Genomic DNA, 25,183 nt, shown 5'->3' with positions numbered 1-25,183 from the left:
AACCCAAACAAACCAACCCCACCCCACAGGAAAGATCTGTATCTATTTCACACAATTCCATGAAAAAACAACTGTCGAAAGAGCCATGCCCGCCACCTGTGGCAAAGCATCTCCCCGGTACTCACCACGTGCTCCCGCACTCCACATCGGAGCACACGGGCTCCACCACTTCACCAGTTTGGCAACGGGTGACGGCAGGTGCTAAAGAACAAAGAAGCCCCACTGCTCCCCAGCTGCTGGGTGCCCTTGTGTGGCAGCAAGAAAGGTACGAAGGCACCGAGAATATCCACCGTTACGTTGGCATAATTATCCCTCCTGTTGTTAACCGAACTGCAAATTGCAGATGAGCGGTATCACTGAAAATTGATCAGCTATGTTTCTATTTAACGGGGAGTTTTGAGTTTTCCTTCAAACAAGTTAGCGAGCTGACTTCGCAACAAACTAGGAAGTGATTTTTACTTCAAGACAATTTTTTTTGCATCGAAATTCAACAATTTTTTTAACAATGTCTGAAACTTACCTCAAAAATTCCCACTAATCTTCCTAACGTCCCTTTCACTCCAGCCTATGAAGAGTTCAAAGAGAAAAAAACCATACTTTAACGACAGGTCAGTGCATATTTCCGTATTTGTTGTGCAGGAGCAGTTCCTTTAGAACAGGAAGCACATGCTGTAAAATTCTGTACACCTTAAAACATCACGGTCACAAGAAAAACGACAAAAATATATCACAAGTTCTAACCATGCACGCATTCCCAGTAGTTTTTTTCTTCTTTTTCTATATTCCATTTTTTAATTCAATCTGAAGGAAAAAACCAACTATTTGATGAGTTACTAATTGCATGCCAATATCCACCAAATGACCAGAATCTCCTCTAAAGGTTATTACAGCCTAAACACGGATAAAATTTGCTTTGGCGTTAGCAGTTTTACCCCTTTGAAGTTATAGTTTAAGAAAATAACTTCAAAGTATGTACGAGACATCCACTTACACCATCAAAGCAACATGACAGCTACCAGGTATTTCAGGGATGCCCTGCATACATTTGAAGCAAGCTAATACAAACATAAAATACTTTCTTGTAATGTGGCCTCTGCAACAGGAACAAGACTATTTTTTGATAGAAAATGAAAATACAGATGGGTATTGAGAGAAGCCTTTTGAATCAGGCACAGACACAAATCAAGAGGAGATCTAAGCAACAGTTTTGTCTTCTACTCGAATACTACTGAGGATCTACCCACTTTATCTGATTTGCTGTCACTTTTTAAACATCCACTCACCGCTGTGGCTCAGTCACTTTCTCAAACTGCTGTTTCTCGCCTCTGCTCTCCGGTGTCGCATCATGCATGCATGCAAAATGCCATCCCACTCCTCTCCCCCCAGACCTCTCCTTTCCCCTCCCCAGTAATTTACATTATTTTTTTTCCCCCCCTTTTTACAACTATAGATGCCTGCAACTGAAGTGCTACAAACACGACGAGATTTTGCTCCACGACTTAACTGGTTTCAAACACTCCACAGAATCTGGCAAACCACCCAGCCACATTTGGAAGGTAAATTTGGCTGTCGTCTCTGGCAGCTGGAACACATCTGAAACAGTTCAGGAAAATCGTGCCTTTGCTCTTGCAGCCAAGATAGGCAGATCTGATTATGTCAGGCTTTTTTTTTTTTCCTTATACAAACAAACAAACAAGATGTTTGGGTGAGGGCAACTAAATATTTAATAAGAAAAATCCTCTGTCCTGAGCAGCTGAGATAAGCCATTTCCCACTTGTTCAGCTACTAACCAGTTGCTGTACAGTCACATGCTTTTGGGAAGGAAGAACTTTTATTAATTAGAAGATTTTTCTGGTTAAGTGCCCAGCCTACTAAATGAACATACAGATACACCAAATTACACAGCCAGAGCACACCTCACTAGTGCTGCTAATGACAGCTGATGCTAGAACTGCCCCAAGAGAAAAGGATTTGTAGCTGCCCCTACTACAGGTGTTCACAGAAATCTGTAATTCTTTCTGTAACATGCTCCCTGACCTCTACTTCTAGGAAGGAGCTTTTCAACTGAACCTTTTCATGTTGTCTTTGGATGCAAAATTTATTGTCTTATCAGTATTTCTGACATTCTGCTCAGCCCACAGGTGGACCACTGACTATTAACCCCAAGGTTATTTCTGGAGTCAAACAGCAATTCCATGAAGGTCAATGTACGCGTGTATGCGCACACCAGCATGGCTGGGACAGATAACTGGGTCTGACCTTTGCGGATGAGCGATTTTACCTCATCTGCAAAACTGTTACTGCTAACCCTGGGCTAATCTCTCTCAGAAGTGAACTGGAAGGCAAATACTTCAAATGAATTTCATTCAAAGAAGACCTTCAGCAGCCTTGAACAGTGGGCTTTTTTTTTTTTTTTTTTTTTTTTGCATAAGCAGCAATATCAATCAGCCAGCAATAACACAGGGAGGAACGCAAGGCTTCCACCGTCACAACATACATACACAACCAAATATTTCAGGTAAATAACTGTCTTAAGCCAATTTTCTTCACTGGTTCCTGGAGAGGGCTATCCAATTTCTTTTCTCCTTACCTGCAGAGGCACTGCATCAAAAGCCAGGGATGCTGTTGTGATGCTTAGTGAACTCTCAATCTGACTGGAAACAAATTTATCTCCAGGCAGCTAGCCAGCCTGGAAACCAAGCATGAATACAGCACGACCAGCCTCCCAAGCAGTTTATCCCCAGCTCTAAAACTGTGCTTGAAGTGATACAGGCAGGTGAGGAGCCCTTCCTTCTGTTCTGCTTAAACAGAGAGGCGACAGAAATAACACTCCGTCTGCAAACTAGGATCCTTCTTCTCTCTTCTGCCTAGTCTTATGCACCCAAAAAGGCACAAAAAACGATGCCAAGATAAACATGTGCTGTAGGAAAGTCACGTTGAATTAAAAAGTGCTAAGGTTTTCTTCACATATGAATTTACCACATGCAGTAGTAAATGGCGGCAAAGCAATGGTTTGATTCAAAGAAATACTGGGCTGATTTTATAGAAGACTGCAAAGCACATCCTACCACTGGAATCCAATGGCACCCTCAACCTATTTTACTGGTATAGTGGATTTTAAAGATGACATATAGGACATCCAACACAGACCAACTGGATTGTTATACACCTATTTTTGATAAAGCACTTAATTCACACGCAAATAGGAACATCCTAGGTCTCTGTACAGTCACGTACTTTAATCGAACAAACAATCATGAAGTGGAATTCACAGTCTCGCATGAGTTTCTGACATAAAAGCTGCGCAAGACATCTGAGAAAATAATCTGTAGCTGTTATCACTAACAAAGCAAGCTAGACAACGTGCAACGGAAGTGCCAGGCTCCTCTTTGGGGAAGCTCCATACCTCCTGCCTTGCTACGGGCCAACCCCTAGCACCCTCCCGACTCCACCGCAGGACAATGAGCATTTTCTTGGAAAGTTAAAAGCACAGTCACAGGCTCATCCAGGATTGAATGCTGGATCTAAATCTTAATTTGTACCAGATGACTCAGGAATTTTCTCCTCGGTAGTAAACGGACTGAGAATCCTCCGCCCTCGTGGGCCACAACAGTAAGCGTCTGGCAGAGACAGCACAATTTATTTGGGTACATGTTCCCCCACCAAGCATTGGAAGTGCCGCACATGGAACCTGGGCTGCAACCCCCAAAATATGCACACGTCCCAGGAAGATGCTATTAAACCTATCAACAAGGGGTAAGAGATCACCGGCGCCAACTGTTCCATCTGTAGGTGTGAAAATAAAGCCCATCAATCAAACGACAGTGTTTGCTCAGGAAGAGGCAGACTCAGGTAGAAAAAAAAAAAAAAAAGAGGACAGACGCAGCTTGCAAAAATGAGCTTCTTTTTCACTGCTCTGCAGATTCAAATCAGTCTCCAGCATCCGAGGTAGTCCTCACTGGAAAAAAAAGATAGACCTGGCAAGAGTGCATCAATGTCACAGAACAGCCAGCCGCCCCAAAACAGCACACCACTTCAAACCGCTGCTGCACACCCAGCGGGGTGGGCTGGGCATTCGGGACAAGGAACAAAAATCTGGAGGAAATGAAGCTTTACTAGTTCTGCTGCTCATGGAACAACTTGTTTTAATAAAGAAAAATTACTGAAGACATCCAAGAACAGCAGGTTCAGGTTTCAAAGCTGAAAATAAGTTGGGGTCAGATGCAAAAAGCAGCCTGCAGCAACACCATCTGTTCCTAGGGACAGCTTTTATTTCCTTCCATCTGAGCTAAGGAAAATGTGGGTTGGAATTTCAGCTATTTTACTTTGCTCTATTAGGCTCAAAGCCTGCATCTACTACAGATTACTGCTGGGCAAGAGGACTGTGGTAAAACACCCAAATCTTTGCTCTAATAGTTGCACTACTTGAGGTAGTAAAGCACACCCATAAAAACTGCTAGCTTAGACAAGTTCTAAAGGCGCCAATTACGGACCTGCTAGGCAAATTTTCTTGCTGTGTCTCAGAGAGGGTTATACTTACTCACCCCTTTACTGCATTACAACCAATAATATGTTTTTACATCTGTGAGAGAGACATGAAATGCCATGTCAGAGCAGGAACTTTTAAGACACTGTACTCATTTGTATGAAGTTTGAGTACACAAGAGTAACAGAAAGTAGTGAACTCGGCCCGCTGTTTGCACCGAGTATTACTAAATGTAGGAAGAGTTCAACGCCATCACCTCTGTCATTCATCCACAGTCCTTGCAATATTTAAAAACCAAAGAGTCTCCCTATTTTAGCACCGAACAGTGTCAACATTCGTATTTTAAATCACTAACAAAATACATGAAACAGAAAAAATTATTTATAAAACATGTTTAAGAGGGGAAAAGAAAAAAAAGAAAAAAGGTCTAGCAGCCAGATCAAAGCACTATCACGATGGACTATTTTTAATATTGGCATCAATTGCCTGTTTGATCACAGATCAAGCACAATTTATCTGGCTTTTGATTCCCATGAAGAAAGCATGACTAACACTCCCGTAATTTTATAGAACTTGGCATTTGCTAAGTATTTAAAGGTCAGGATGTGAAAGATGCTGTAAGTGCAAAATGAAATGCCTTTGGGTTTAACAGATGAGCGTGGAGGCTTTTTTCAAAGTCACTCTATAATAAGTTTAATTTAAGGCATCTATTTCTAAAACATGTTCTTTGCCAGTTGCTCACACTCGTAAAAAATCCTTATTCCTAACGTAAGATTAATTTTGGGGAGAGAAGCCAATAGCGAAAAAAAAATAATCCAAGAATGAAGAAGTAAAAAAAAAATATACTACATTGGTGCTAATGACTGTTTGAAAAGGGCATACTTTTTCTAGAAGGTGGACATTAGAATGTACACGGAGTTTACAGCTGTGTAAGACTGACTACATCAATTTTCAACAGTCTGTCAGAAATAAGTGGTTCTATTCTGAAAAGGTTGCTCTCATTCAGAGCTAGCGTGCTTGTCTACTGTCACTTTGCCTTAAAACAATGGCCAAGAACTCAAGTCACTTCAAATTTTATGCAGACGACAGCAAGCATGACAAGCGTTGGTACCTGTCTAATTCAATACTTCTGCTGGTACAAATTAATATAGATAAGGACTATCTCAAACTAGGACAAGGACTTTAACTCAGCTTGGGGCAGAGGGATCACAGGTTTCACTGAGAATCAACATTTCATTTTCACAACAGTCTTCTAAAATTCTGAAAATCAGAGAAAGGGAAAAGTCAGGTTTCTTTGTAGGGCAATTATTGCAGCAAAAAAACGGATAAACTCAAACATACATGGTAAAATTAAAACACTGAATGCAGAAGTTAAAAATCTTAGTTTAGGGAAGTGTATTTTAAAAAGAGAATGCGTACCATGCAAAAAGGAATAAATTGAGAAAAAACAGCCTATTGTCATTTTCAAAGACCACAAGCAACTGAAAGGGCAATGAGTCCTCATGGCTCTTCCAACTGTGTCTTGTTAAAATGGAAAAGGCACACCAAAGCCAGTGAAAGAAAGTCCACAATTTTCCTCCACGACTTGGACCGGCAGGCAGCTCAGCTAACCTCTCGTTTGCTTGCGAGTGGCACATCAGTCGGTCCCAGGAGAGAAGCAAAGACATCAAACCTACTCAGAAATCAGCCCCTGCTACAGCCTACCTGAAAAAGCCTAGATTCTCATGGAAGGATGAACAAGAATTACCAGCTAGCACGCACACCGGTTGGCCAGCAGTCTCCCAAAAGACCTCCTCTGCCAAATCAACAGCACAAGCTGGGAAAGCGGGTGCCGAAGTCCCGTAGAGCGTTACAGCTGTGCTATAACAAACACTCCCCTCCCGCACGCACATTCCCAGGCAACAGTAAACAGCTCGCCGAGCTCAAGGCAGTTGATGTACATTATAATTTTGTGTGGGGATCGTAAACAGCGTGCTGGAACACAAACCTATTTGAGGAAGGTCTTACACGTCTAAAAGCTCCCCCGTGCTTTCCACCTGTGTCAGCTAGCCTAATCGTTAGCTGTAGAAGTGCTCAAGTAATTTTACACACGTGACAGGCTGCTCTTCTGCAGAGCGCTTTCAGCAAAGCCTTTACCATAACAGCATCTGATCGCTCCATTTGAGATTCCAACCACGCGCTCCCGTCAAACGCTACTAGGTGTCGTCGAGGTTAGCTGTTGGGGTAATCCTGCCGCTTTTGGAGCTCTCGCCGTTTGCCGTTTGTTGAGCGGCATTCAAGCAGATAGGTGCTTCGCTGGGAATGACACAACCCTGCCAGGCTGCCACAGTTTGAATTACATTCTCATTCGGCACCGGTCCACGTGAGCGAGGGAACACCAGCTGAGCGAGAGGGGATTATCTCAGCCAGCCCAAACCAGTTTCTTCGCTGCAGACTGAGCCCGTGCCAAGGCTTCCTTTCAGGCACCGAGCTGTCATGGAAAGAAAGCGACTCTTCCAAGGCGCTGCGCTGCCCGAGGAAGGGAGGGTCGATACGGATTTATTTTAAGGATTTGAAAGGCGAAGCCATGCATCTCCTGGATGAACCCTTGACTTCTGTATCAAATGATTACTAATAACGGTAGGGTTGTAAAGCAGGACTCTGCAGCTAAAAATATATCTATTGTTCTGGTTAAACTCACTTTGGCTGGTACCGTATTTGAACGATCGCCGAGTTACTAAAAAAGCAAGAAAACCAAATTTGCAAGCAGCAATCCCCAGTACGAGAGGGACCTAAAGACACTTTAAAAAAAATAAACTTTGACTGTATCATCTTTCATACCTTTCTGATAAACTGCTAGATAATAAAGCCATCAAAAGAGAAACAGGACTTGAGAACTGCCACATTAGGTAAGTCCGAAGGCTCAAATATTCAGCATTTTGTTAAGACAGCAGCAGATACTTCCAAATACGTCAGAGGAAAATCTTCATATACCAGACATTAAATAAATAAATAAAGCAACTACTGGCACAGCTTCCTCCCAAGTCCCATCAATTAGCTCTTGACTTCTGTTCCGCAGCACAAATGTTTATAACCCTCCTGAAAGCATTTTTAATCCTGCCTTATATAACTGTGAACCGACTTGGTCATCCATATATAATCACTTAATCGTTCCTGAATCCAAGCATCTCTCCAATTTGAAAATATTCAGAAGCAAGTTCTAAAGACGTGTTTTACATACGATGCAGTCAACTGCCATTTGCTGTCTTTAAGTTCTTCCTTGTGAAGGATAAAATTGTTCTTTCAGCTTTAAGAGAAAAATACGCCTTCTCCTTACAGATCATCAATCTTGTGTCTGATTTGCTGTTTGATCTCCTTTCTGAAATAGCTTCAAGTAAAAAAAAAAAACCCCACCAAAATTAACATATTAGGGATTATTGCTTATAACTCTCATGATCAATTTATCTTATTCACATAAAACTCAAAATACGTACTAGATCAAAACATACCAAGGTCCCTATATTTGGGGTGTCTTCAGTGGTTCATAAGGTCTTACTTTCTACCTTCTACTCAAGTATTAGGTAGCTCCACAAAAGCACAGCTCTTTTTTAAAGTTCTCTTAAGAAACTCTTCGTCATAGAGAGAAAACAAACCAGAGAATATCATCATATGCATTGAAATGACTACAGTTTAATTTTATCTATTTTCAGTTAAAGGTATCGGGTGAGGAAAAGTTCATTCTGACCGAGAGCGCCTTAATTACATTCCTGTGCTATCTTTATTTAGGACTCTGGTTTCCCTCCCACATATGACTGGGATATCACCAGTGACCTTGTATTCCTTTCCATCTTAAGAAAAACAAGCAAGAGTGATGAAAACAAATTCACAAAGCCTTCACCAATAATCAGCAGCAAAGCTTCAGGAGCTCCTGCTCTTGTCAAACACTCACCTCTTCACAGACTTCTCGTACAGCAGCCACGTTGGGCTCCTCCTCGGGCTCCATGCCACCCCCAGGGACAATCCATCGATCAGGATGACGACTACTGCTAACCAGCAGCACCTGTGGAAAGCAGAGCACAGGTGATGTATAAACTCAAGGCGATGCTCCTTTTCAGAGCCCAGCTGAAGAGAAGTTGTCTTTGCATCTCTCACACCTCCAGACACAGCCAATCCAACACGAGCCCTTGAAAATAATCCACTTTTTCCAAGACAATTTCCTTAGCCCCTTTCAGACAGCTGGGCAAACTATATTATCGGTGACACCAAGGCACTCCAACACTTCAAATTATTTCAGCCGCTACCTTCTCACTGCTCGGACACATCACAGAATAAATCAGTGCCTCTGCATACCGGAACAATGATCTGGTATTTGATACAGCATCACAATACTTACAGTGGAAGAGATCACTGCTGTACTCAAAGTCACTACATAGTCTCGACAGCTTGGGATACATACACAGCATGCAACAACCTAAGATGGCACCAGAAGCTGCTCAGCACCTTTGCAGAAGTAGCTTGATTTACCTTTATCAGTACCTTTGGCCTTGTCCGCCTCTGCAGTTATGCTAACGACATACACAAGTCAGGTAACTACCCACTAAAATATTTATGTGCAATTGTTTTAGCAGAGATTGTCAACTTCCCAGTTTTGCCTCTTTTGCAGCAGGCACCACCGAGTTCAGCTCTAGAGCCAGCACTTGGTTACTTTTATTTTAGATGAGGTTGTTCAATGAGATACAAACAAAAAATAATTCTACATTAAACCACTTAAAAGCCCTATGACGAGGCTGCATAGAAGGACGGACTTTTTTTGAATCAGGAAAATAGTTCAACCACTTTCACAGGAGTAATTTTTCATAAGCAGGCTTTGTGGCAGTCTTTCTTGAAACACATTTTATTCCACCATAATTCTGCTCTGTGCAAGTTCAGGTTTTGTTCTGTCGTCTTCCAGAAACAAAAAGCCAACTAACAATCTCCACCGGCGAAAAACTTCCCCAAAGAATATTGAGACACTGCTTATTAAATCTACTTGCAATACATCCATGAGCAGAGATGGAAACTAAAAACAAAACTAATACTGTTTTTCAGCTCTCTAAACAAAGCTTGTTCATTAGAGTCATCATGCTATACTTCATCATTTCACTGGCACAAAGCTTACAGCCAAAGCGACTTGCTCCAGAAACTTTCCAACATACCAGTCCAATTAGGTTACAGGCCAGCTGTAACAGTTTCAGACATTTCGAAGTTAAACTGTGCGAGACACTAAAAATCCCAGGCTTTACTGTGTAAATGTTGATTTACCAGTAGGATATGAAAAGATTTGTGCTAATTACCAAGGGGAAACCTACCTACAGAATTCAAAATTAAAACTTCTGAAACAAAAACAAGCGTAAGATTTCCAGGGTTTCCCAGTTCTTTTATCTTCTGAAAACTCATCTGCCAACCAACCACGCTGCAAAGTGATTTTTCGTCTTCCAGGGCCACCCAGACCACGCTGGCTCAGCACGGGGAAAAGAGGGGGGGCCAGCAGACTAGAACATACCAGGGCGAGGAGACAAGGGTCACTTGTGGGGGTCCAAACCACAGCTTTCAAACCAGCAGTAGCAAAGCTTAAGGCAGAAACTGAAGAGGGGTCATAACAAAGATTTTGGCAACTGCTGGTCTAACCTTTCCTAAGCCTGCAACTAAACTCGGTGTTCTCAAGTGTCAGCACTCCTCGAATCAGCAATTTTCTGTGGATCCCACCAAAAATAACATCTCAAAGCCTCCTCTTCCCAGTTCAGTCCGAACGCACACCTCAGTCCTGCACTGCACGAAGCAGGATCATTTCCCAAAGCAGCTCATCGAAATCTCCGAGCACTCCCCGGTACGTCTATTGAATCAAGGCAAACACGTACCAGAAATGAATTAAGCTGAATGGGCCATGCAGTTTCCTAACGGAGATGCTTACTACCTGACGCATCTTCTGGCTTAGGCTGCAACGGAACAGCATTTACTCTATAGTAACATCCCATGGTGTTTGGCTTTCTTCAAGAGGAAGATGGAATTCCTTTCCCCCAAACATCCAATCCATATAAAACACGACCAGTAAGCCATGCCTAAATAGGGAATGTAAACTTCACTCATCCGTGGAGCCTTCAAGGCTTGGGACAGCAGCCAGGTACCACGGGCTGGGACTGTATGGCTGTCACCAGCAGCCACCTCTGGTTTGCCGATATGTGGCCGCGGTAGGCTCAGCACACATGCACGCCGATGGGCTGTGCCATCTTATCACTGCACCCTTTCCTACTACAGGGCTTTCACTTCATCCTGTCTCATTACCAGCATCGTACACAGAAGAGCCTGGCCTGAAACTCCTACCTCTGGGTCAGCAGGTGATTCTGAGGACAAACTTAAAAGAAAGGTAATAGATATTTCAAGTATCTGTTTTCTTGCCAGGTAAGGAAGCCATCATCTTTGCCATTTCCCATTTCAATTCAGAGGTCCAGCTCAAAGGAAAAAAAAAAAAAAAAAAGGAGGAAAAGATTTAAAACAAGTGGCAGAAACAGATCTTTGAAACTCGGCGCAGCACACTTCGAGCCATTGAAGTCCTGCCACCTTCTATTTGTGAGAAAAAAGTATCTGCTCAGAAAACCCCTGTACAAAGACTTCTACAGGAAAGCCTGATGGAGCGCTCAGACTAAGACAATGCTATAGCAACACACTAGTAGGGACTTTTAGGTGTAAACAACAGTTTTAGGCAAAGTAAATTAACTTCAGCTGCTCTGGCTGTTGAGCATTTTCTGAATAGAATTAACATGAACAACCCTCACTGGGAAGGAAAAACCTGTCATTCTCACACTTTTATGTAATCAGACTATTTCCTGTTTAATAAAAAGGAAATCCCATCAAGAGAGAGCAGGAAACATGCCCTACAAGGTCATTCTTTTAAAACAACTTTAAACAGGATATTGCTACCAATGAGCTCTCCCAAGACAAAGGGGCCTAGTTCAAAATGAGGGTGAGACACTGGTGTGTTTCAAAAACCCACACATCTGAAAAAGTCCCGTCTCCCAATACATGCAACGCGTTTCAAGGGATCCAGTAAAAGGGTCGTTATAATCCAAATCGTAGAATTATCTGGGTTGGAAGGAAGCTTTCAAGGTCTGCTAATTCCAGCCACCCCACCACAGGCAGGGACATCTTCCACTGGATCAGGATGCTCAGAGCCCCATCCAGCCTGACCTCGGATGGTGGCAGGGATGGGGCATCTACCACCTCTGGGCAACCTGCTCCACTGTTTCACCACCCTCATTGTAAAAAAAGTCTCTTCCTTATACCCAATCTGATCTACCCTCTTCTAGTTTAAAACCATGACCCCTGTCTCATCACAACAAGCCCCGATAAAAACTTTGTCCCCATCTTTCTTACAAGCTCCCGTTAGGTACTGGAAGGCTGCAGTAAGGTCTCCCCGGAGCCTTCTCTTCTCCAGGCTGAACAAGCCCAGCTCTCCCAGCCCGTCCCTAAGAGAGGCGTTCCATCCCATCCTCCTGGCCTCCTCCGGACTCACTCCAACAGGTCCATATCTCTCCCACGCGAAGGGCCCCAGAGCTGAATGCAGGGCCCCGGAGTGGGGTGTCTCACCAGAGCAGAGGAGAGGGAGAAAATCACCTCCGTTGACCTGCTGGCCACGCTGCTTTTGATGCAGCCTGGGATACGGTTGGCTTTCTGGGCTGCAAGCACACATCGCTGGCTCACACCCACCTTTTCACCCACCAGTAGCTCAAGTCCTTCTCGGCAGGGCTGCTCTCAGTCCCTCCATCCCCCAACCTGTACTGATACCAGGGGTTGCCCCAACCCAGGTGCAGGACCTTGCACTTAGCCTTGTTGAACCTCATGAGGTTCACATGGACCTGCTTCTCAAGCTCGTCCAAGTCCCTCTGGATGGCATCCCATACCACTCAGCTCAGTGCTGTCTGCAAACTTGCTGAGGGTGCGCTCAATCCCACCACCCATGTCACTGATGAAGATGTTAAGCAGTACTGGTCCCAGTATGGACCCAAGGGATGCCACTTGCCACCAGTCTCCATCTGGACACTGAGCCGTTGACCACTACCCTCTGGATGCGACCATCCAACCAATTCCTCATCCACCAAGCAGTCCACCCATCAAATCCATACCTCTACAATTTAGAGAGAAGGTTGTTTTGAAGGACAGCATCAAAGGCCTTAAAGAAGTCCAGACAGACAACATCCATAGCTCTCCCCTTGTCCACTGCTGTAGTCAGCCCATCATAGAAGGCCAGGCTGGCCAGGCGGGACTTGCCCTTGGTGAAACCAAGCTGGCGGTTTCGAATCATCTCCCTGTCCTCCATGTGCCTTAGCATAGCTAACGGAAGGATCTGTTCCAGGACCTTCCCAGGCACAGAGGTGAGGCAGCAGGTCAGTGCTTCCCAGGGTCCTCCTTTCTAGTCTTTTTAAAACGGGGTGCAATGTTTTCCTTTCTGCAGTCCACTTGACTGCCAGTCCTTTTCAAATATGGACACCAACTTGGCAATTACATCAGCCAACTCCCTCAGGACTCCGGGATGCATCTTGTCAGGTCCCATAGACTTAGGTATGTTCATGTTCCTCAGGTGGTCACAAACTTGAGCTTCTCACGAGGCATATTTTCACAAGGCAACATCACTCAAATGTTTACAAACTGCCCAAAAGCCAGTAAAATGAGATCTGCTGAAAAAACACCTCTCTCTGAAAACCGTTTCCAAAAAAAGTTTTCCACTCTGAAAAGCTGTTTGCAAAATAAGAAATACATTCCCCTGCAGAAACCTTTTCCCCAGATAGCTGGATGGGTGAACATAAAATACCTGGGGAAGCAAAGATACCAGCTGGGCAGGTTGCAGAAGAGTGATGCCATAGTATTGCTGCCATAATGAGGTCAAAAATATTTTTTAAGTTTCAGAACAAACATGTGATACACTGTAAGGCTAGCTTACATTCACTTTACAACATAGCATGACAAAAAGTGTTACTCAATTGCTCAGACTAAACGTTTTCCAATACAATCCAATTTTACAAAGCAGAAGAGTAAAGTTTTTTAAAGGACCACCTCGTGTGTCCTTGGTACCTGGATTTTTGCTCATTAACTTCTTTAGCATATATTCAGATGAATGTTTTTAAGTAATAATGAAGATATTTAATCAAAATATCATACAAATACACGAAAAATTACCTTTTTAAAAAACAAAACAACAGGCTGAAACACAAAGGAAGGTTGACATTTCCATTTTCTTCTTGCCAGGCAACTGTGGTTAAGATGGCTACTGAGACTCTGGTCCTACCAGGGATTCTGTGGGCAGATTTTTGAAGCCAAGTCTTGCAGTCTTTTTGGAAAAGCACTTGCAGGTATCACATCACATGGCCAAGTTCTGTTTTCCAGGATTTGAAAGACAATTATGTCATTTCAAAGCAGGGAAATGAGCAACACAAGCCTCTTTGGCAACGCACAAGGCAGCCCTGAAGTAGCTCTCACACACAATCAATGAAATAAGAGAAAGGTTAGAAAAATAAGCAACGTTTGAAGTCTACAGCAGGGGCTCCTAAACAGTGCTAGATTGTAGCCCTTACAGTAAGCAACCTTCAAAGCAGCATGCATACAAAAAATCCAAACAAATCTAGAGCAGCCTACCAACTTTCCCCCCGAAAGGAGACAGGAAACATGCTGAGACATCTAAGGCTGCCTGGACAGCCACACGCGGAGCTAGGAGCTCCATGGGAAAAGGGGAAAAGCATTTGTCACCGGGATAAATCTGGGAGCCCCGATACACAATGCTGACCTTAAAACAACCTAATTACATACAAATCTGTTGTATTCACATCAGGGTTTTTTTTTTTCTCCCCCCAAAAAAACGGAGTTCTGCAAAGCAAGAACTAGGTAACCAAAATAAGGCAGAGAATTAATTCTCAGTTAACAGAAGAGAGATTGAGGGATTCCCAGGTTCTTTCATGCTGTGGCGGATTTAAACAACCACCATCAGCACCCCATAAATAAAACAAGAGTAGCTACACCGTAAGGAACACAATTCCTAGAAAGAGGCTCCACAGAAGCATTACAGCAAAGACGAAAAGGGCTACAGCGCTGTTAGAAGCTGGGCTACAACACCGATGGAAAATGAGCTGCGAACCTTCCAGACTTCCAGGAAAAGACAGTCCTACCCACACACGCCAGCCTAAGGACACAATCAAGCTGGCAGACTTAATAAGAAACAGCAGACAAGATGTTAAATACATGGGTTTTGGCCGAGCCAGCATTCCGCTGCCAGAAGCCAACCTATAGCCACTGGCTACTGAAACAACCTCTTTCACGCGTTCTATCACTATTAAGCCACAAAATCACATCTTTTGCATAGCGACTAAAGCACAAACCTCCCGACATTTAAATTCATTTCACACTTTAGCATTATTTACCCGAAAATAGACTGCAAACAAGTAACATGTCTCATAACACGCTGTAGTGAGACTGGTGGAGAAGATGGCTGACTTCAATGATTTCCTCCCCCCCCCCCCTACAATCTGTCTTTGTTTGAAAGTTTCAATTTAATAAGAGTCTCTGTATTCAGGAGCCTGGAGTTTAGCTGTGCTAGCGACTCTCCGATGTGCCCTATGACCAGGCAGGATGCTGTAGCCGGTGCAGCTCTGTGTCCAGCATAATAAAGACCTTTTACGCATTACTCGAAGTTAACAAATGTTTTTACCAACCCAATATACTATTATTACTGGACTTAATGTTTTTATATCTGACAAAACTGGGATCTTGATTCAACCACATCAAACCGCCTTTAAACAGCAAGAACAGCATACACTGACAGAGCGCAAGAGGAGCAGGAGGGGAAAAGAGACCCTGTAGTTAGCAAAGCCATGCAAAAATTAAGCTAATTTAACCCACAGAAACACAGCCTCAGTCACCCTACAACAAAACATGCATTTTGCCAAACTGCTAACGCAGGACGGTCTAAACACAGACGCCAAGGCTTACAAGGAGGGCTTCTCCCACCCTCTTGCTATTCAGGGCACGTTAGGAAGTTAGCACATAGTAGTAACAAGTACAGCCAGTGGTCAGCAAGGGTACAGCCAGCTTAAAACATGACAGTGTCCTTCGCTAAATACACACAACCTCAACAGCAAGCCACAGAACACCCCTTTCCTGGCCATAACAGCACGTCCTCGCAGAGGCACTACTGTTTCTCAACAGTACCCATTTCCTTAGGCGAGTGTCATTTCTGCACGCACACCCGTGCTTTGCTCCGTGGTGTAATGCTGTAACCTCCCAGGTGGTACCTAGGAACTGGAGGCAGAAAATCAACGGCCCAAAGCTAGAAGGAGAAAGCACCCAGGCTACAGAACCTGACACAAACGTAAAGCACAAGTCTTGAACACTGAGTAAGAGGTGAGCTGGAAGGAGTTCAAGTCATTTCAAGTGTTTGGATCGCACCTATAAAGTACTATAACCATAGAGGAAAAACCCAAGAAAATTCTGTTGGTTTTTAGGCTGCTGCTTAGAATAACAATCACTAATCATCACGCACTGCACTGCTGCTCTGGCTTCAAAATACCAAGGGTCATATTACTGTTACTACAGTTTCTTGTGACTTCAGAGCAGCCGCTTACTCTTACCAAAGAACACCACAATCCAGAGTCCTCTCCCTCCATCAAAATTACATTGCAGATAACCACAAAAATTATCTGCAGCATGCCTTTCGCAGCAGGGACGGGACAGAGAAACCAGCTGAAATGCCTGAACCAGCAGCCACTTGCCTGGGAAGCAAAAGGCTGATAAGGAGGCAACTCCCAGTGTAAGACCCCAAACCGATAACCTATTTCTGCCTGTCAAAACCAGTTTGTTGACCACTCAGTAGTGACACAACAGGTCCAGGTGGATTTTTTTCCAGAAGGAATGCTAGCTTGTAAATTGCCTGTTTTAATGAGGAGAGAAAAAAAGAGAAATGAAGGGACTATTTTGGCCTTTTACATGGACTGAATGACTCTGGATGTCAGCAGTTGCATATGTATACATTTACTGTTTTGATTAACAAGTACTACTCATACAACATTCAAAAACCCTACAGCCATGAAAACTCTAGAGAGGCTTTTCAAATATAGGTAGTTAATTCTGCATGTAACATCAATATATGTTATTTACACAAGAAAAAGTAACCACCGAAGTCAATAGAAACGAAAATAACATTCAAACCATCTGAAGAACCTTGAAAAAAATTAAAAGCATCTAGCCAGTAGGTAACTGTATCTGCCTGAATTTCAAGTTAACATGAAATTTCTGAGAACAAAGACTTAGTGTGCGTTATCCACTGCACAACAAAGACAGCTACAGAGACACAAATTCTGACATAAATATGCACAAAATTTGAAAGATCCTTGACGAGCCTATGCAGCCAGTCTTCTCTCGGTTGGACTGAGAAAGAGCTAGTGTTTAAAGAAACTGAGTACCTGTTTCCCAACCGCTGCGTATTATATACAGCAGCATCTGAACACTGACGTTTACTATTCACAAGGCAGAATTGAGTTTCTTCATTTTGTTCAACTGAAATTACCCAATTTTTCTGGGCAACCCTATCACAGAGGTATGCAAACAAGGATAATTTTCCTTATAAAATCCAAGTGCATGATCATTTTCCTTTGACTGAGAAGCAAAAGAGTTGTTTTTCCAGACCTTGAGAGACCATGCATGGAAAGATTAGGTCCTAGGCAGCAGTCCCAGCTGGGTACACCCCCCAGCTGCTTGTACCTGCCTCCACACTTCAGTAGCTTGTCTGAAGGGTGATGAGATGAACCAAGGTGGGGAACTGATCATGAGTTAAAGAAAAAAAAAGAAATAAGGCCAGGGGACAGGACGCAAAGGGTGAGGAGAGAAAGACAGGGAAAACAGCTACAGCCTCTGGTCAGGCAGTAAATGAATCTGAGATGAAAGAGATTTCAAAGCAGCATTATGCAGGGAAGAGACAGAGGCCACCACTGCTGGGACCTTCTCAACAAACCCAGGGATCGAGCATGCTCCCTCCTCTGCCCATACTCATCACTTTCTCTGAGTTGCAGCAGAACAACGCTGACTCAATTCTCCAGTTTCACAACAGCTTACAGAGCTTCCAGTAAATTAAGTGAAAATTTAACAATTTTCCTTCTTTTGTAGTCTGGGAAAGTACAAGAGATCATGGAATTGCTTCTAAGATTGTTTGTGAAAGCTGCCTCTCTGAAAAGACTAAACACCTTTTAAGATGGAAGCAAGGGTTTGCAGAGGTTTATACTCTTGCTCTTGGAGAAAACTAGCTACAGGCACAGCTGAGAGGGACAGGAGAAGCACAAGCAAGAGAACTATTTCTGAACTGGACTATATTCTACTGGAGATGTGGTAATGTGTTCGCACCAGCCAGGGAGAACTTCATTTGGTTTCAACCACAACCCTTTTATGCAGCTGAAGGGAATGTACAGAGCCTAGCTGAGCCATCAGAACAGAGATTCTGAGACTATATTCCATGGAAAGTACAACGATCACACGATGCTGGGCTCCCTTTATGTCCCAAAAGCAAAGTACTCCAAGTGTTTTTAGCTATTATTATTTTTATATCGGAGCAAACACACAAAGGATGGCCCAGGAACACTGTGTGATCATCAACGTGTACTACAGTGAGAATTTGAGAACTGCCGTATTACATCATTGCTTGGTTTAAAACTGACCCAGGAGAAGAAGAAAAAGGTTCGTTTGCATTCAAATTACTTTCCCCAACCGAGGCTGTTGTAGGGCTACATAAACGTAGCTTTTGGTGACCGTATTGCCTTGGCGTGCTCACAGAACAGTAAAGCCAGGGCGCTTACCAGCCGCTGTGTGAAAGTTCTGTTTCCTCATCGCAATTTGGACTTCATTCACAATTCAGAAAAGACGAGCAGTCCGGGATCCTATTCTTTCCAAAGCATTTCCTCCAAAAAGTCTTTAAAAATACCAGTTGTTAATGAGCAGCTTGTCCTTTCACCAGATACAATGCAGGCATGCTTAAACCTGTAGCTACACCAGCGCAGGACTTAAAGCCAAACGGTTTCTTTTTATTTTTGTCAAAATGTAACACAGAGATGCTGCCATTGAGCAGGCTTCCATCTGCTTCTTAATAGTAAGATATTAGTGACATTTTCTGGAACATTTCCTCATTGAAACAGCTGGTCTACACAAAAAATGCTTGTGTTATTTTTAAATAACACCATAATAGCAATAGTGAGAGGCGCTGCCATCACAAAGCAATAAAATTATTTCAGAGGTAACACAGGACTGGGGATCCCTTGATCTGCTCTCCCCACTTTCGCAGAAGCAGCAAGGGAAGTTCACTCCATTTGAAAAGATGGAAGCAGCAGAGCCCTGGTGTTTGGTTGCGGAAAGGTCCTTTGAAGTCTGTTCACACTCTCTTTGAATTAATCCTGTTGATTCCCCTGTTCTCCCTCCTGCCCAAAAAGACATCAACTCTGCGGTGGCTCACTGTTTATGAAACGACACAGATATAGGAGTTTTTTTCCCCCCACACACAGCCCAATTAAGAAACTTATTTTTTGGTCCATTTGAGATTCATGTTTGAATGAATTCTCCCTGTACTGCTTTTTAAAGGAATATGTAACAAAGACATCTTTTCAGCCAACGTTTTGTCTTCCAAAAACTTCCAGAGCTTCTTCCCCGTCCAAAAGTAGTAGCTTCCAAATACAATACAGAGAAAATGTGCAACCTCAAGCAGCACATGGAAAAAATCAATCACTTAAAAAACTAAAAAAGAAGCAAAGTATTATTATGCGAAGGCTCTTTTCATTTGCAAACGTAATGCCTAACCAAAGACATGCTGCTTAACAATCTCCATTGATAGCTATTTTTAAAGAAAATTAAATCAGTGAACTGAAGAGTTAGGGGCTAAACACCTAAAAAGGAAAAAAAAAAAAAGTAGCCTTCTCTGTAAGTGTAAACAAAATGCTTCTTATTTCTTCTTGTTCCTTGACAAAATGGTTTAATTCAGGAACTAATTAGGGGCTCAAAAAGGGAAAAAACTTGGGTTTTTTTAAAATTCATAGCAGGAAACGAAGAAGAAACACGAGAGCTAAGGTCTACTATTTCTTAAGTGCTTAAAAGAAGCAGTAACCAGAAACAGCCAGTCCTGCAGAAAAATAAAACTTTAATACAGCAAGTTTAAATTATTTATCAAAACCTGCTCTTTTTTTTCTTTTTTCTTTTAAGCAGCAAGCTTTTAATAGATCTTTACTAACATACTTTGGGTCTGGTTTTCTTCACCCTCTCCGGGGAGAGGTCTTTGAAATAGATCTCAACTGCCATTTTAATAGAAGTAATCAATAATAAAGTATGTCAGTAGCACAAAAAAATTTTGTATTATTCTCCAAGAAAAATGAGAAATCTTTCACAGACAGGTTAAACTATATAATTACATGTGTACAGATAACACCTTTCTTGTTATCAAAAAAGTGCAAGCAGCAGTAAGATTAGGCAAGTAGACTTCTCTCAAATTAAACATGAAGTAAACGCCAACAAATGAGAATTAACCTAAGAAATAATCGGAGAAATTAATAAAAACAAAGGTTTCCTGCTTGCCAATTTCAGTAACTGATACAAGGAAAATTTAAATGGCTTCTAGGCCTTTTGACTAAGACCAAGAGCAACACCTGTGAAAGGAGTCTATGCTGGTGTGTAAGTGTTTAGTACCGTGTGAAGTGGTAATAACTTTCCTGAATGCATTTGTTGAAAAAGTCCACTTACATGGACACTGCAGTACGTACACAGTAGATGAGAACACAGGATGCAGTTTCAGCTCTGCATTAAATACATAGGTACCGTAAATAAATACAGTGTTAGAAAGGCTGTGTGATGTCCTCAGGAGGCCAATCCAAAACAAAACTAATTCATTGCTTCACTATTTCCATGGCTCACTTACAAAAAAGCACACACATGCACATACTTGAGGAAATCAATCTACAGCCCATGCTGCATCATTTACAAAGCAATTAGCACTCCTTAACATGCCACCGAACAGCAGAGCACACCACCTGATTTTACTGGGGAGATCAGAGGCAAGGCCAAATGCTAACAGCGACCAAAGCTCAACTGAGAAAATGACACTCACGTGAGAACAAATTCCAGGGTTTCACTTGCAGCCTTCGTAACAGGCCCACGGAAAAGACAAGGCGCTCAGGGAGACAGCTACCTCAGCTCCTGCCTTTGAAACTGGACTAATCTAGGTCTTACCTAGAAACTAAAGCCTGAAATTATACCAGTTGAAATTAAATGAGATTTTCAGTCCACTGAAAGTTGCTGCAAACTACAACACGGGCCCAACTTTCACATAAAAACAGCTTTAAAGCTCAACCTTAAACAAACCTAACCAGCTCAACCTACACTGAAAGGGATTTGTCACAAGTCTGCACGCCTCTAGAAGGAGTTCATTTTTCCTTCTTCAACCATCTCGGGTCAGCATCGTGAAACTGCCATGTTGGCAAACCTTTGTGTCACTGACACCATAAGACCAGTTCCCACTGGCCAGAAGACACAACGGACCACTACCATGGGGCAGACGGGAGCCTGTACAACACTGCAAATTGAGCCGTTGCAAAATAAAGACTAAAAACCGGACAAAAGCTGACTGCATCAGGTAGCTGTTCAAATTTCATTTCCACCTTCAGCCATACCGTAAGCTAACGTGGTCAGGCATCTAGCTCTTGAGAAGAATTGCCACACTTGCCCCACAAATTGTGTAAAATCACATGAGGAAACCCAGATGCCTTCAGCCCACCCGTGCTGATTAGCCCCAGTATCATTACACAACACCATTACGTTCTTCTTTGTAGTTAGTTCAAAGTATCATAGATTTCCTGAAAGTCAGCGGGAAGGACCAGCTACGACGAACGCTGCACCAAAACACATCATTTTCCTTTCACACCATTTCTGCTTGCACTGTTGACACTCCTCACCATGACAGCACAGCTACAAAGGGTTTGTCAAGCCTCCTTCACCACGTTAAATAATAACTGAACGGTATGGTAATTCACTTTCCTCCAGCGAACTGTCTGCATTCCCTTCCGATTTCCTGTAGCTACAAATATGATAATCAGGAGAACAAAGACTTTAGCACAGCCACTCAGGAACCAGTAAATGAAATGAAGTATGTCTGATTCCAGAAGGAAGAAAAAAAAAAAAACAAAAACATAAAAGACCCGCAGTCTAGCTGGTCCCCAGCACCCCAAGCCCAGGTTAAGAGGCGATTAAAAAAAAGGCACGTCGGTGTAAAGTTTCTCTTTTTTAACTTCACGGACAATGCCACCACTGAGCAACACAGCCGTTCCTCAACGAACCCATCTACCTTTAATTCCCACTTCCTTCTGGACAGCAACTTCTGGCACTCCATCAGTCCCCTTTTATCCCAGTTTCTTTTTATAAATCCAAGGTCAGGTTTCCTCTCCCATCTCATGTGATGTTCTGGACTGAAGTCGTGCCAGCGTGGTGGGTCCCCCCCTCCAGTGCCAAACCCCACATCCCGTGCCACAACACTCCTCACCGCTGTCCCACCGCCCACAGGCTTTCAGCCCGGGCATTTTCCCTTAGGTTTAACGGGAAATTAATAATAATAATAATAATAATAATAATAATAATAATAATAATAATAATAGAGGGAGACACAGCAACTTTCCCAGCCACGCTTCATGGTACGGAGGGCAATAAATAAATAAATAATCAACCCCGCTGCCACCCGGGGTGCTGCAGGGGGGTCCCTGCGGCCCTCGCCCCCCCCCCCCCAGCCCTGCCCCGGGTGGCCCGCGCCCCCCAGCCCCCGGCCCTCACCTCCTCCTCGCTCTCGCTGCGGAAGCACAGGCAGGCCGCCCGCTTCTTGTAGCCGTCCCCGTCGTAGGTGCGCGTCTGGTTGGACTTGAGCTTCATCATCCTCCGCTCCGAGGGGGCGGCCGGGGGTGGGGGGAGGCCGGAGGGACGGCGAGGCCCGCGGCCTAGCGGGCGGGGGCGGGCAGGGTGGCGGCGCCGGGAAGGACCCGCCGGGGCTCCCGCGAGGGGCGGGCGGGCGGGGAAGGACGGGGGGGACGGAGGGGGGCCGCCTCCCCGCGACAGTCTCTTTCTGGGTCTCGCTCTGTCTCCCGCGGGCCGGGAGCCGCCCGCTACGCGCTGCCGCCTTTCGCCCGCCTCATCCCTCCCTTCGCTTCCAGCCGCTCCACCGCCGCTACCAGCGCTCCGGCCACCGCCGACGACGACGACCGCGACGCCATCTTGGGGCACGCTACGCAAACGGCGTAGAGCCGCCGGGCGGGGGAGGCGACGGCTGCCCCCTGCCGCTTCACGGCGCGCCCGCCACGCAGCCAGCGCAGCCAGCTTCCAGAATCGCTCCCCCCCGCGCAGGCGGCGCCACCACGCCTCCGCTTCGACGCTAGCCCGCTACGCAAGCCGCCTTCCAGAATAAGGCGGCTGCACGTAAGGCGGCGGGCAGCTGCATGCTGGAGAGCCCTAGCAGTTACGAAAAATGCGCAGGGGCCGGGCCGGCCCCCCGCGCACATGGCTCCGCTTTGACAGCGGCTCTACGCAAAGCGCGCAGCCGCCGCGGGGGAAGAATGCCCGTCCTGCACCGGGCGGGGGGCGCAGCTTACGCCAGTGGCGGAGCGCGGGGGGTCCCATTGTACCCCGCGGGCGGGCGCGGAACAAAGCGGGGGGCAGCGGGGCCGGGGCTCTGCACCCCCGGGGAGGGGACCTCTGCAAGGTGTGGGGGGACACCGGCACCGAGCCACCTCTGGGAGAGCCTCTCCCCCCACCCCACCCCCGCCCCTTTCCCCCCCCAAGGGCATTTTTAGGCTTCAGGCTAAGGGCACAATTACTGCACCCCAGGAGCAGCTGGCATCAGCATCACCCCGCTGCAAAGGCACCCACATCTTGCTTGCACTCAGGGCTTGGCTTGGTTGCAGGTAGAAGGGGGCCACCAGGCTCCCCAGCCCCAGTTTTATGTGCTCCCCCAGGAGGAAAACCCCATCAAAGGGTCAGTTTGCCCAGCCTTGGTTCGGGTTCAGCAGTTTGCTCTCCGCTCTGCAACAGCAGCCAGTCAAAAATGGAGGGTAAGGCAAACCATCATCTTCGGCCTCTGTGCACAGGTAGAAGAAAAGGTTCTTCACCAGGCGTGGATCCCACCGAGATCCAGTGGGAGCACCAGCCAAAAGGGAGACACTTAACAGCCGAATCTCTCACAACACCCCTCCAACGGCTCAGGCAGCTGAATGTCAAAAAGCTTTTGAGACAAGAAAATGGGATCTGCTCTGCCTCCCACAGACCTCCCATCCCGGGCTGGACCAGTGGATTAAAAACATGGAGGTAACACTTCCCCTGTCTAATTTAGACCAGGGCTCTTCACCCCAAAACAAAAGCAATTTTTACTTGTTTGGATCCTCCCTTTAAATCTTCCCTTTGAGTCAAATATTATTTTGGAAGAAAACATTCAGTATTTCATACCAATTGCCACACACTGAAATACTCCAAGTGATTGGAAATAGTTGCTTAATTTTGCATGAAGCTAAGCGTTTCACGGAACACAACACTGCTGCTCAAACAATATCAAACTACAAATGCATAGTAGACAAGCTTAAACATTACCGCCACTCTGTAGGATAAAAGAAACTTGAACAAAAAGCCCCAGTAGGCCCAGACAACCTAGAAGCTCACTAGCAAAACTGAAGAGGGAAAAAAAAAAAAAAAAAAAAAAAAGAGAGAGCATGCTTCTTTAGAGCACATTCCCTTTAAAATCTAGGCTGTAAAGTGCATCCTGGCTAAATCCAGTCACCTGGGATCCAGCAGGTTAGTCTGGATTAGTTTGAGCTAAATCGTAACCTACAAACTTCAGCGGAGGCAGCTGGATCAGTTAAAAAGACAATTTGAAACACCTAGTCTCTCCCTACAGTGCCAACTCCCTCAGAGCTAAATTAATAATAATAATAATAATAAATCATCTTGTACCCACCATTTCCCTCACACCAAACTAGGACCAGAATGAGCTCCTTTCCCCCGGATCGGTATCTAGCATTTCTGTGATATTAAGGCTGCCTTGAACAAGATACCATTTCCCAGGCTACAGAAACCCTTTCCAATTAGCATCACGCCGTCATTAGCTGGCGCGTGCCATCTACTGGCAGGCTGCACTGCAGGGCACCCCAGCTTCGCCTCAGCTCCAGACAGCAGGTCCTGTCACAAACACCCATCTCTCTTAAACCACAGTTAATTAACCCAGTCATTTCAGAACTGGGTGAAGGAAACGCTCACCTGCCTGCGCTGGTTGTGTCCAACTCACAGAAGGCCTCAGGCTGACACAGCAGAACTGCCTGGAATTTTCTGTCTGCAAGACAGCCTCAGCTCAGCCCAGCTTTACTGCATTACTGGGAATTACTAGAAATTAGCATCTTCCTGGGCAGAGCAGAAAAACTGCCTGAGCTATGAACTGAGGCTCCTCATTCCTTCCTAAGAATCACCTCGACACACTAGCAAAACCCCGTCAGCAACCACCAAACCTACACCGTTCCTCTCCTACAACCTGTTTTCTCATCACAAGTTAGTCCACTACTATTGTTCCACATGTCAGAGATTTGAGTCACCTCCCTGCTATGTGAGCTCTAGATTTATGCACTTAAGTAAGACACAGTGATGCAACCCAGG

At 44.6% G+C, this 25,183-nt stretch overlaps 1 protein-coding gene across 2 annotated transcripts in view; it reads right to left on the bottom strand.

Annotated features, from left to right (window-relative positions):
• Positions 1 to 22,817, bottom strand: part of NUDT3 (nudix hydrolase 3) — a 32,791-nt gene extending 9,974 nt beyond the window's left edge. For both annotated transcript variants that reach the window (XR_005107843.1, XM_037410140.1), the window contains exons 1-3: positions 22,331 to 22,817; positions 8,415 to 8,525; positions 521 to 565 (exon numbers count right to left, since the gene is read on the bottom strand). Coding sequence is in view for 1 of the 2 variants with exons in the window: in XM_037410140.1 (XP_037266037.1) it covers positions 521 to 565; positions 8,415 to 8,525; positions 22,331 to 22,429 (255 nt within the window). In the remaining variant the exon portion in view is untranslated. The remainder of the gene's footprint in view (positions 1 to 520; positions 566 to 8,414; positions 8,526 to 22,330) is intronic.
• Positions 22,818 to 25,183: the final 2,366 nt, after the last annotated feature.

This window comes from Falco rusticolus, chromosome 17 (assembly GCF_015220075.1).
Source record: "Falco rusticolus isolate bFalRus1 chromosome 17, bFalRus1.pri, whole genome shotgun sequence".
NCBI classification, from domain to species: domain Eukaryota; kingdom Metazoa; phylum Chordata; class Aves; order Falconiformes; family Falconidae; genus Falco; species Falco rusticolus.
Note: the sequence above shows the minus strand (reverse complement) of the source record. Positions and strands in the feature narration are given on the sequence as shown.